Genomic DNA, 12,574 nt, shown 5'->3' on the forward strand with positions numbered 1-12,574 from the left:
CTGTGAAAAAATGAGGATAAAATGATCTCATGACTATCATCTTACTAGGCATAAATCCAATTTCCAATTGTTTTGTATGTTCATTTTATGGTTTTGTAAAAGTTAACTCTACTAATATAAACATAAAGTGTTTTTGGATAATGATCCTTGTTCTGCATCCATGTTTGTATAATAGCATAAAGGCCAGCCAATTTCAAGACAGGGATATCAATTGTGTAGAATATTGTTTTAATTAGGCAAAGATGTGTTGTATTTATTTCTACTACAGAATATTATTTTAATTGTGTAAAGGTATGTTACTTTTGTTTATGCTTCATTTTCTCAGTATATAGGCCTGTGTGCTTAATTATGAAAGGATGTGTTGCGTTTGCTTGACCTTGCCTGCCAAAGGAACCTGAGTGATCTAACAAAGCACTGAATGACTAGGGAGCGATTGGATATGAGGGGCTTCCAGTCAGAGAGAATAAATAGGAGGAGAACTCCATGTCAAGGAGAAGAAGAAGATGCCCAGGGCAAGAAGACAGGCAGCCAACGCCAGGCAGGAGACGTAGAGAAGAGGTTGAAGTAAGATATACAGAAGTTAGAAGGATAATAAGCCCCGAGGTCAAAGGTAGATAAAGAGAAACACGTTAATTTAAGTTAAAAGAGGTAGCCAGAAATGTGCTTAGGCTAGGCCGAGCTTTCAAAACTAATAATATGTTTCTGTGTCATGATTTGGGAGCTTATTGGTGTCCCCAAAGACAAAGGCTGGTACAATCTACTTTCAAAGTGGATAAGAATGGAAAGAGGATACATTTTTATTTTAAAGAAAACAAACGATATAGAGAAGAAGAGGCGAGAAAGTCATGTGCAGCTGCATCCATATATTGTGTGCCTGTGGCCCACCCCCACCAACTCCGTGTGCTAACGGAAGGCTTGAAGGGTGCTCAAGGAGAGAGGTCCACGGTGGAGGAGGGCTCACAGAGATCTGCAAGTCTGTCTGCTAGACCTGCTGCCCCAAAGACAGAGTCCGCACTTGATTTTATTTATAATTGATTTTTGTTTTTTCGAGACAGGGTTTCTTTGTAGCTTTGGAGCCTGTCCTGGAACTCACTCTGTAGACCAGGTTGGCCTCAAACTCAAAGAGATCCACCTGCCTCTGCCTAGCTGAGTCCATACTTTAAAAGGCCCATGTAAATAAGGGAGAGGAGATGCCACAGGCAAAAAGAGAAAAGGCAGATGCTGGTAATAATGAGGGTGCTCTGTACAAGATAAGGTGGCCGAAAGACTAGACTCAGAATGAAGATACTGGGGATGCTGACGGAGTAGGCATCTGTGATAGCCATGTACTTCTGGGGACTGCAGAGTTTGACATACTGTGTTTTCAAGTTTTATTTGATAAAATAAAAGCAAGAAGAAGCGAGATGTAGGAGGATGGGCTAAATGGTAGGAAATTTTCCTAGCAATCACAGGACCCTGCCTATGGTCCTCAACACCAGGAAAAAATAGGAAGGAAGGGATTGTCTGCATAGAATCAATTTTCTGTGAACTGAAGCTTCAATTAGTCAGCATCCTTCTAATTTAACTAGAAAATTCTGCAAATAGTACATATTTTTAACTTTAATCAGTTTTCAAGTTTGCAAAAGTTTTACTATCAGGGAATGAGGTTTGGGAGATTAGGGGCACAGAAACCATTGCCCTTTTCAAATAATTCACGAGGGCACTAATTATGTGTCAGATATGAAGGCTGAGGTATTGTGACCTTCAAGCCAACAAAAGGCCTCTCCAAGTAAGCCATTTTCATGTACATTAATAAATCGAACAATGCTTCTCCATAGCTAAATAATAGATGTCTGCTCTTCTGTCATATGGAAAAGCAAACCAGAAGCTGTTTTCCCATTCACGTATTAAACGTGTTGCCAGAAAAAGCAAGACATCTCCACTGAAATTTCAGTTCATCGTCTTAAAATAGCGACCCAAAGATACTTGCTATTTATTTGCTAGTCCTACAACCCCTGAATCTCCTGAATCTGAATTCATTTTGTGTTTTAGCACATGAGGTACATATATATGAATGATAGATAGATAGAGACAGTGAAATATTTTTAGTAGTTCAAAAACAAACATACTCGGTCCCCCGGGGAGATGGCTTAGCGTAAAGGCATCTATCATGAATTCTGAAGAACTGAGTCCTGCCCCCACATCCCCACAGTGGAAGGAGAAAAGCAAACTCCCAGTAAGTTGTCCTCTGACTTCCTCGCATACGCATGGTTCTTGCTCTCCTGCATGCATGTGCACACACACCCCCAACCCCACTGAAGTTTTAGAAAAATTAAAAAAAAAAGTGCTTTTCTTTAGAAACTCCCATGGTGCTAGCAAGAAGAATTTTAGATAAACTGGTGTTCCTAGGTAGGAAAACTAATTCCACACTCTTTCTCAAATCTATGACGTGAGATAAGAAACCTGTAAATACCAGGCTTTGGAAATGGCAATTATGATAATTATTTAAAAGAATGCTCATTTCAGTGGAAGGAAGTGTAAGCTTCAAAAGCATTGGTTAAAATAGATTTGGGTGTCACTAATACTTGAATTAAATTGGCTGCCAGAATGTCAGATAACGTTCATTAAGTTACAGTAGAAAAGCAAGAACAGGAAATAATATTTAATTATCTCGTGTTAGTCCAGCTTGGGATCCCAGCATATTTGATGTTGAATAAAACATGAATAAGATACAGCTATGCTTAATGCAACTTCAGTGTGCATAATAGACCTCTGGGAAATAATAAAACAATTACAATCTTAAAATAAACCACAATCAAAGGAGCTTCCAAGAACCTATTAGCATGCGATCCACGGGTAAACCTTACCCAGGCCCCAAAGAATGTCTTATTATGGGTTAGATGTTGATAACAAGAGACTCTGGGAGGCTACTGATTCATTCACCAGCATTTCCTCTTTATGTTGATTCCCTCAGGCAGGCTCCCTTTGGTTATTTAGTTTAATGGTTTCTCTGAATGATTTTATGAAGGAGATATCTCATATTTATAAAAGTGTTGCTTGACACTGCACTTTCGGTAAATGCATGCATGCCCTTCTTCATCCACAATAGCAAACATTTCTGTGTTTCCTCAGTGGCCCAAACTAATTGGCAATGTTTTGAATTCTATTAAAGGTGGCAAACCTTGCTTGTTCCATGTCAACAAATGAAGATGGGATTAAAATCGTCAGAATCGCCGCAAATCACCTGGAAACCCTGTGTCCACAGGTAGGGTCACTAAGTCAATGTGTCCTATATGGGTATGCTTGATCCTTCATACCTGACTGAGATATGTTAAAATGCTTGTTATAAACAGGCATAGTGAGTGCTCAGATCAAGGCCTATTTTTACCAAGGAAGTAATTCCCCTAGCTGTTTGAGATGATTCTGAGAGATTTGTTGAGTTACACATCTACAGCTGTCTGAAGCTGGCTAAGAACCATTGCAAATGGGCACATTTGAATCAAGACCCGGTTCATGCTGCTAAATCCCTTTAACCTCTACTTAAGAAACAGCCTCATTTTGGAGATTTCTGAGGGGAAAAAATAGCCCTGTACCATAAATCCTAAAATATTATAAGATGAAAGGATATTTTTAGTGAAAGGCATCTGTTTTAGAGATGAGAAAATTTGTTAATAGAAAAATTAAATTTTATAGAGATGTTTATTATAAATCAGTAGTTCTGTCAGTAAAAACAGGATGGTGATAAAACTTTAATAGAAGCCACAGACAACCCTTATGCAAAGTTTTACTAATACAAACCATGGTGTGTGTTTATTTTGGTAAGGGTGTTGTTTTAGAATTTTAGATGGTAGTTCATGGTGGTAACAGTGATAATATTAACACTCTCATACCTGAGGATCAGAAGTGTGAGGCCACCGTGCCTGGACTAGAGAGAAAGACAGTGTACGAATGCAGTAGAACCCATACCAACCCAACCAAGCAACCAAAGAAGATATGACTCGTCAAAACTATTTTCTTGGTAACTGTTCAGTAGTTTCTTAAGATCCAATGAACAGCATAATTTTAGGGAATTATTTTAGATCAATGGTTTCTTTGAATTCATGAATCAGAAGGGCACATATTAAATATTAAACACACTAAAAAAAGCAGACAAAGGTGTGCATATAGACTTCTGTAAAGATTACAAATGGTGTAAGGAGAACTTGTTAAATGCTTGATTGATCTTACAATTTCATTGCTAATACTACTGAGGGAAGAACCAAGGTGGCTGTTTCCTTAGAATTAAGAGAAGGCTAGCTGGTCTGAAGCAGTGATCTTCCAACTGATAAGCAGTCTTCTATGGGAACTTGTGGGGAACAGGGTACTGCAGCAAGGTCCCTAAAGCTGTTGAGCTTCTTGAACAAACTTCAACTGCTTATACAGGTTCTTATATCTAACTGGTGGCCAACACTTGATGCTATTACTTCATGGAGTCTCTTTTCAGTGTAAAGACCAGTAAGTGTGGATCTAGCTGTCAATTTCCTGATTTGGGGGGAGAGTGTGCTTTCCCCCACCAAGTCCGAGCATTTGACATTCTAATTTTGTTACATGCCTAGATTTTTTGTTCATTTTTAAAGGGGGAAGATTTTTAAAAGTAATATTCCTTGGTACTTTCTGACATGAATGCTATGTATTAAGATCATAACCATACCCTAATCAATTTCTTCTCCAACTCTTCTTGGACTCCTACTATATCTTGTTCCCAAAATCATTATTATGGCCTCCTCTTCTTCCTCCTCCTGTTTTCTTGAGTCTTGTTAGCGTCATACATGTGTGGATGGGTGTAACTTTATCCTCTGAAGCATGAGCAACCTACCGTGGGCTATCACAGAAAAAAAACCCTGAATTTTCCTCTCTCAGTAGCCATCATCTGCGACTTGCTCCTGAGCTACGAGTGGTGCCTGGGGAAGCTACTCTTATGTGTTGTGGTATGGACTGAATTAATCTTATGAAGGCCTTCGGAAGGTACCCACAGGTAGAGTGAGTTCTTGAGTGGGCTAGTTCTCTAAAGTCCAGGAGACATGGCTTACCAGCATGCCTCTCCAGCTGCTGGCTCTTATAGCCCTTCTCCTGCTTCTTCTCCAGTGTTTCCCCAGTGCTGGGAGGGCATGTCCCAGTTAGAATCAAGCACAGTCACTTATCCTCCTCAGTTTGACAAATTCTGAGTCTCTGTATTAGCCACCGTCCACTGCATTAAGAAAACTCTCTGGTGAGAGGTGAAGGGTCTAAGGATTTGTGGTAATAAGGGTATATATTCAGAGGCTTGACTTTGATACTATATCACTTCTTTGCTGCTGTTTTAAATTAGAGTATATCTATTGTACATGGTATTGTATTTCATAGGGATATTTTCCTGTAAGTGTGTATTGTTCTTTGACCTCATTGCCCCAAGGTTTTCTATGCTCTCCTTTACTTCCTTTCCAAGTTCTATTGGTCTCCTTAATTTCCCTAGAGAGTTTCACATTACTTTTCTCTATAATATGCACACATGATTTTATATCTCAACAGGGAATTTATAGTCCCCAAAGGAAAAAAAAAGTGTAATGTTTGTCCTTCTGAATCTGACTTAAATCCCTTATTGTGATATTATCCAGTTGCATTCATTTTATGCAAACAATGTAGTTCCTTTCTTATTTATTGCTCAGTAAAATTCTATTGTGTATTTTATACACACATATGTGTACACATTTACATATACGTGTGTGTATATGTAAATAAAATATTTGTTTTTGCTTTCTCCCCTTTCACGAAATTTTTAGGACGACTCACAAATGTCATAGAAGTCATGTGATAATTTTTAAAAAAATGTTATAATACTTGAGATTTATTTTGTAGTATGTTATCAAATCTTTCTCTCAAGCAGCATATTTTATACATGTAATATACAAATATATAATATGTATGTTTTCTTTTTTTTTTTTTTGTTTTTTTTCGAGACAGGGTTTCTCTGTGGCTTTGGAGCCTGTCCTGGAACTCGCTCTGTAGACCAGGCTGGTCTCGAACTCAGAGAGATCCACCTGCCTCTGCCTCCTGAGTGCTGGGATTAAAGGCGTGCGCCACCATCGCCCGGCTTAATATGTATGTTTTTATACATATATCTCTTTAATCACATTTTTATATCCTTTATTGATTCTTTGAATTTATATTACTTTGTTTTTAATTTTTTAATTAAAAGCAATCTTTTGCATGCTCATGGCCTCCAAAAATTTATTTGGCCAATCAACCCTTTCCTTAAACAGTAAGCTTACATATTTGAATCTCTGTAGTTCTCTCTACTTTGTAACTTAGAAAGTACCTAACGTTTAAAATACCAAATGGATAACACATCCCTCTGTGCTTCCTTCAACTATTTTTTCTTCTTTTTTCCCTTGGTTTAGTTCATGATATAGCCACTTGTTCAGTAAGACGTTTGTGAACATGTAAAAGGATTTATTTTTTCAGCAAACACTCATTGAATAACTTCTATGTGGAAAACCCTGCATATATTTGGAGAGAAAATGTCTAATAATTTATCCCCTACACTCAAAGGAAAATCAGTATCTAAGGCTATTAAATAAATATTTATTCAACATTTAAGGGAATGGAAGGTTTCTAGCATAAGACAAAGACATTACAGATTTATATAGATTAAAAAGCCTTTTGTTCATAAGTTGTAAAAGTTCCCTTGATGTATGCATCTTACTGGTTGATAAGATAAAGATGCTGTTAGTTTGGGTTATAAATATACTAATTAAATGCTGATTAGAGTAGATATATTTATTACCCATGAAACATTGAGACATTGACTAATTAGCAGCAATCTCATACATTTTTTCTCATCCATGTCAATGATTCATTAGTAATTTGAGTAAAATTCTGGAATTATCTGTGAGGCAGGGTCATACTGTGTAGGGCTGATAGGACTTGAGTTTGCTTTGTAAACATTTTGGCCCCAAAGTTGTGGTGATCTACGTACTTCTGCCTCCCAAAGGATGGGCATTACAGATATTTGGCACCATGCCCAGCCTGTAATAGTTCACTTATAAGAGGATAAATAATATGTATTAACTGAAACTAGTCTTTTCCAAAACCTTTATAGTCTAGGTTATGAATTATAATTAATTATGAAGTCTATAATAAGTATAAATATTAAACCATAGGTATCAGATTAAAACTATTGGAAGAGGGATGGAGTGGAATAGACAGATGTTGGAACACAGTCTAGAAATGGAGTTGTATGAGAATTCTGAGCCCTTGTGAAAAAGCTATAAGACAACTAGAGTCTTGTGATCTCAGTTTCTTTAAAACACAGAACTGTTCTTGAAACATATTTTCATGCTCTTCCCAGGTGTAGTGGATAAGAGGGAGTAAACTTCAACTGTTAGCATTATTATACCTCTATGAAAAGACATGTTTTTGCCAGATGTGGCTTCTTCTTGAATACCTTACTCATGTGATTATAGCCTCAGAGTATAAATTGTCTGATGCTCTGGATAAATCTGGCTATTTCATGAAATTTTCATCTGTCTCACGGTTAAGTCCAGCTTTCCCAGGTTTATGCCATCAACTAGAGTCGTAAACAGACAGGCACGAAGAAAGTCCTGACTCTCAGAAATACAAGATAATAGTTGTTTCAAAGTGAGTTTCAATAGCTTGTGAGAACTTTTTAAAAAGTTAATACGGTTTAACATGTTTTAATCAAAAAATAAGTTCTGAAAGGATCCCCAAGCTTCTCTGAATTTCAAATTGATTTTAGAATAGTTTATGTTTTATGCATATTTGTATTTTGAAAGCTTATGTATCTGTACATCACACACATGCTTGAGACCAAAGGAAAGTGTTAAGAGGCCCTGGAGCAAGAGCTACAGATGGCTGTGAGCTGCCATGTGGTGCTTAGGGTAGAACCTGGGTCCTCTGTAAGAGCAATAATTTCACTCAACTACTGAGCCATTTCTGAAATTCCTCAAGTTGACTTTTAAAATTAAATATTATATATTGCATATATTTGTTTTTACTACTCATCCTGGAATTTGGAATTAGTATTCTTGGAGTACTTCAGTTTTGTGTGTGTGTGTTTGTGTGTGTGTGTGTGTGTTAGTAGTAGTAGTAGTTTTATAGCTTTGTGCTTTGACAATATCTATTAAAATACAAAAGCATTTAATTTTTGAACATTAACACAACTCCCAGATATTTCTGAAAACATGTATTTGTATATATGTTTGCAAAATGTATGAGTAAAATTTTAACACAAAAACTTCCATAATGACAAACTAAATGTCTGTCATCACCAAATTGAAAGCTGTTTAAGAAGTAAGTCAGCTTGCATGAAGGTTGGTTGCTTTTACACTTGTTTGGAGGTCTTTCATCCAAAAGACAGAACTATTAAAAAATCATTCTAAGTTGACTCTGAAGTGAGTGGGTATTTCTGACAGCACGACACTTTATTCCTGTTTGCTAAGTCTTGTTGAATTCACCCTTGGCTCAACATATTAAATCATTGTTCCCCATTGTGCTTAAAGTGCTAGAAGTAAAATGTTTTGTTACAGGTGGCTTGCTTTAGAGTAGATTTGTCGCTTGCAGCATATTTAACAGACAGCATTTGAAATAGTGACATGTCTTGAAACTGAGTTGTATGTAATCCTCATGAATGCAACAGAAAAATATTCAGCCAAAGGAACACAAGCATTAGAGACACATGTTCACTGTCATCAAATCTTCAAAGGGCCCTAAAGTGAAAGACTGTTTCTGACAGGCCCTGAGGAGCACAGCTACAGTCTCTGAGCTGGATCCAGGAGGCATGTTTCAAATCAGTGTAGAGACAAGGCTGGTATCAGGGTTGTTCTGACTTAAGTCTATCTTAAGACAAAGGGTCTCAATGTCATAGACATCATAACAATTGGCTAAGGTAGATGACTACTTGAGCCATATACCATGCAGAATGCACAAGCCTAGAGGGTCCCAGTGCCCCTTTTCTGAAATCCCCTTCGGGACTAGGGGATAGAAGAAGGAAATGTGATCTGGATGATTGGAATGCTGAGATACTGTAGATATTGAAACAATTATACGTGAACTAGTCTAAGCATAAAAGGGCAAATTATCGTTAGGTTTCAACTCTTCACTATTTTGAAAAATCCTTTATTAGTTTTTAAAGTTATTTGTTTATGTGTGGGGAAGGGGATGCGCAGCCAAGTGTGGTGCCTGAGGAGATCAGGAGAGAGTATCAGATCTTTAGAGCTGGAGTCACAGGAGACAGTGACCTATCTGACTCTCTAGAAGAGTGGAATACACTGTTTTCACCAAAGAGCTATTTTTTTCATGCCCCAGTAATATTATTTTTAACAACTTACTTGAAGGAATATATATATTGCTGAAATGTACCAGTGTTTCCCAGACCTCTTCATTCTCTGGGGGCTATGAAAACTCCATTTTCTAATAAAGTAATAGAAGTCCCAATATGGCACATTGTTTACATGCCAGTCATGAGAAATGATTGGTGCTATTTACCTCTGAGTGGACAGGATATTGGCATTGTAAGAGGAGATAATTTTGGTTAGGTTGTGATGCATGATAGTATACATGTATATATGCATATACCATATGTATATAATTATATATTATATTATGAATATGCACATTATAATGTATATATCGATATTTTTATTTGCATATTAGCACAAAACTGAAAGAGAAAGAATTCAAGTTTCTAGAATATTTCATAATTGGGAATAATGTTTAAAATAGGGAGTCAATTGAAGACAGAACTGGAGGCAAGGTCTTAAGCACAATTAATTGTAGAAGCAGATGGTAAAAATATTGCTTCTCTAAAACTCTGCAACTTCCAGAATTGAAAAGGACATTTTGTATGCCATTTATTGAATTCTAATTGTGAGTTGGTGAAAGCGTTTTCATTGTTTACAGTGAAATTATGTAAGTAAAATTTCTGATATAGCAAAATGTATTCAGCAACTTGATTATAATTGTGTATTATTTACCTTTCTCTTATTCATCAAATACACTTTATCTTTGGAATAAAAATAATAACCAATAATCCTTCATATTTCTACTTCATTGCTTGCAAAAGAAAAATTCCACCTTGGTGTAAGTTCCTCCTTTCTGTCCTCTTTGTTTATAAAATCTACTTAGGTTTAAAAAGTCATATAAGTGAGCTCTCAATTTAGGTTACTCAATTATATTATGTTAGTAATGTAACAGTTGCATGATTTTAATCCCTTTGAAGTTGTTATGATGCTAAAATTGTGAAATGAAATTAATTTTATATACTAAGTGCTGGGTTGTCCATGTCTAGATCGCTACTCTGGATTTCCACTTTAAAAGAAAGACAGAAAAGCAATGATTTTTTTAAGATATGGTGAACTATTGCTTCTTGCTGACATGATTAAATAAAAGCCAAGCACACTGTACCTTACCAAAGACATCTGAGAAAACACTGTCCTTTTGGGGGAGCTAGAGATCTCACACTTTAATGATCTTAAGAGTTATCTCTATGAATGGGATTCTATAATTTATGAAAAAATAATGAAAAACTAGGATATTTTCCTTATGGAGAATAGATTCAATCAGGCAGCTGCTCACAAGTACTTAAATTTTGCAAATCTAATCATGTTTTCCAATCTTGGTCTAATTTCAATCGCACCTAGAAGAGCATTATTGTTTCTCCATCTGTCCTTCTGATGAAATTTTACCCAATGACTCAGCATACCTACAGAGCTTCAGGAGGCTCCGAATAGATTTCCAGAGATTTGCGCAGACTTAAGGAAGGCAATGTTTTCAACGTAGCTTTTGGGGAATGTAAAACTACTTTGCAAAAGGTTTCTGGTTGTGGTAACTAGGGAAGAAAGTTGTTTATTTTATGCGTAGAATCTTGGAATAAAGAAGCAGTGTATTTGAGAGAGGGTGTGAACTGCGTGATGTGTTGAAAATGTCAGATCTGTGAGAGTGTGGACTGTGTCTGTCTTGTTGATGAGTCTTGATACTAGCATCAGTTAAATAGTAGGAAGCTAAAATAAATGTTTTGTTTATTTTGTTTGTTTTCTTGTTTGTTGTATGGAGGAGGGAGGAAAACTTTCTGGAATCAATTCTCTTTCCACCATGTAGGTTCCAGGGATTGACAGATTAGGCTGCTCTGGGCTCTACCTGAAGAGCCAGCCTTAAGTGGTGGATTCTTAGTGTGTGTGTGTGTATTGACTGACTGGTCAGGGTTCAGAGTACTATTTTCTTCTTTCATCACTGTTCTGTTAAACAGGCTCGAGAAGTGAATTCTGAAATGTACCAGTGTTTCCCATTTCCCTTCCTACTCTGGGGTCTATAAAAACTCTATTTTCTAACCAAAGATATAGAAGTTGCATTCTGGCACATTGTGCACTGGCATGTCAGCCGTGGAAGTGATTGCTGTCATCTACCTCTGAGTGAACAGGATAGTGTCACTGCAAGAGGAACTAATTCTGATTAGGTTGTGATATATGGTTCAGTATAGCACATGCTTTGGTAAGGGCATTGGACTAATATGATGGAAACAATTTTTTTCTATTTGATTGTGATCAAATATTATAACATCTGAGAAGTATAAGTGCTCGGTTTTCTAAATTTTGTTCATTGGGGAGCAAATAAATTTGTATTCATCTTTGAAAGCTGATGATAGAAGTTTTGCTTGTGCCTAAACATCAGGTTCATAATAATCAATGTGAAATAAGTTCATTCTCCAGTAGTTCCATGTTGGACCCATGAAAGCACTCATGGGGCATTCACAATATATTTTCTCTTCAGAAAATTCAACAAAATCTGAGATTTTGGACATAGTCACTTGAGGCTATAAGAAGGATAAGAAAGAAACAAGTTTAAAGTTGCTTGTAATTAAATGGTTAATTAGTTACAATAAATAATTAACGGTTAACTAAGATTATTTGAGATTACACACAAAGCGTACCTCTTTTTCAGTGATGTCATGAAGTCTGGGTGGAGAAAGAGTACCAGCTTGCAGTTAGGAGGATGCTACCTTGCTGAGTTTGGATATAAATGTCTGTCTCCATGCTGCTATCTCTCTGTATCGTCGCCTGACTGCAGTGAGAACTCTCCTCTGCTCTGAGAAACACTACTTTCAGCAAATACATATCAGACTTCTGGGAGCATCCATGACGTTGGAATAAGCTAGATCAGAGAGAAAGGACTGAGGGTTTACCCCCTCTAGAAGCTCTGAAGGGTAAATCTTAATGTCTGAGGAAATGTAGCCTGGGAGACAAAACAGAAATTGTGCACTGAAAAGCTCAAGTGGGGAAAAATGTGTTGATGACTCAAAAAGAAACACCCTACATTAGGATTTGACATTGAGGCCAAGACCAAACTGTAAAACAAATACAAATGAGAGAATGCACCCTTCTTTGAATTGTAAAATTAAATATAGACACAGCAATAATATTACTGTAAGAAACAATAGTGTGATACTAATATGTTTGTACCCCTGTGCTGGCCAATGTAAACAACATTCCAGACATATAGGAAAAGTTTATCATAGGAAGTTTATCATCATAGGGAGAGAAAATATTTTAAGCACAAAATAGCA

The 12,574-nt window shown here is 36.7% G+C and overlaps 1 protein-coding gene across 1 annotated transcript in view; it reads left to right on the forward strand.

The window, feature by feature from the left end:
- Ctnna3 (catenin alpha 3) overlaps nucleotides 1-12,574 on the forward strand; it is a 1,290,503-nt gene that overhangs the window by 813,636 nt on the left and 464,293 nt on the right. Inside the window, exon 10 of the mRNA XM_013351193.2 lies at nucleotides 3,152-3,244. Coding sequence (XP_013206647.2) covers nucleotides 3,152-3,244 — 93 coding nt within the window. The remainder of the gene's footprint in view (nucleotides 1-3,151; nucleotides 3,245-12,574) is intronic.

Source organism: Microtus ochrogaster, linkage group LG2 (assembly GCF_000317375.1).
Source record: "Microtus ochrogaster isolate Prairie Vole_2 linkage group LG2, MicOch1.0, whole genome shotgun sequence".
NCBI classification, from domain to species: Eukaryota; Metazoa; Chordata; class Mammalia; order Rodentia; family Cricetidae; genus Microtus; species Microtus ochrogaster.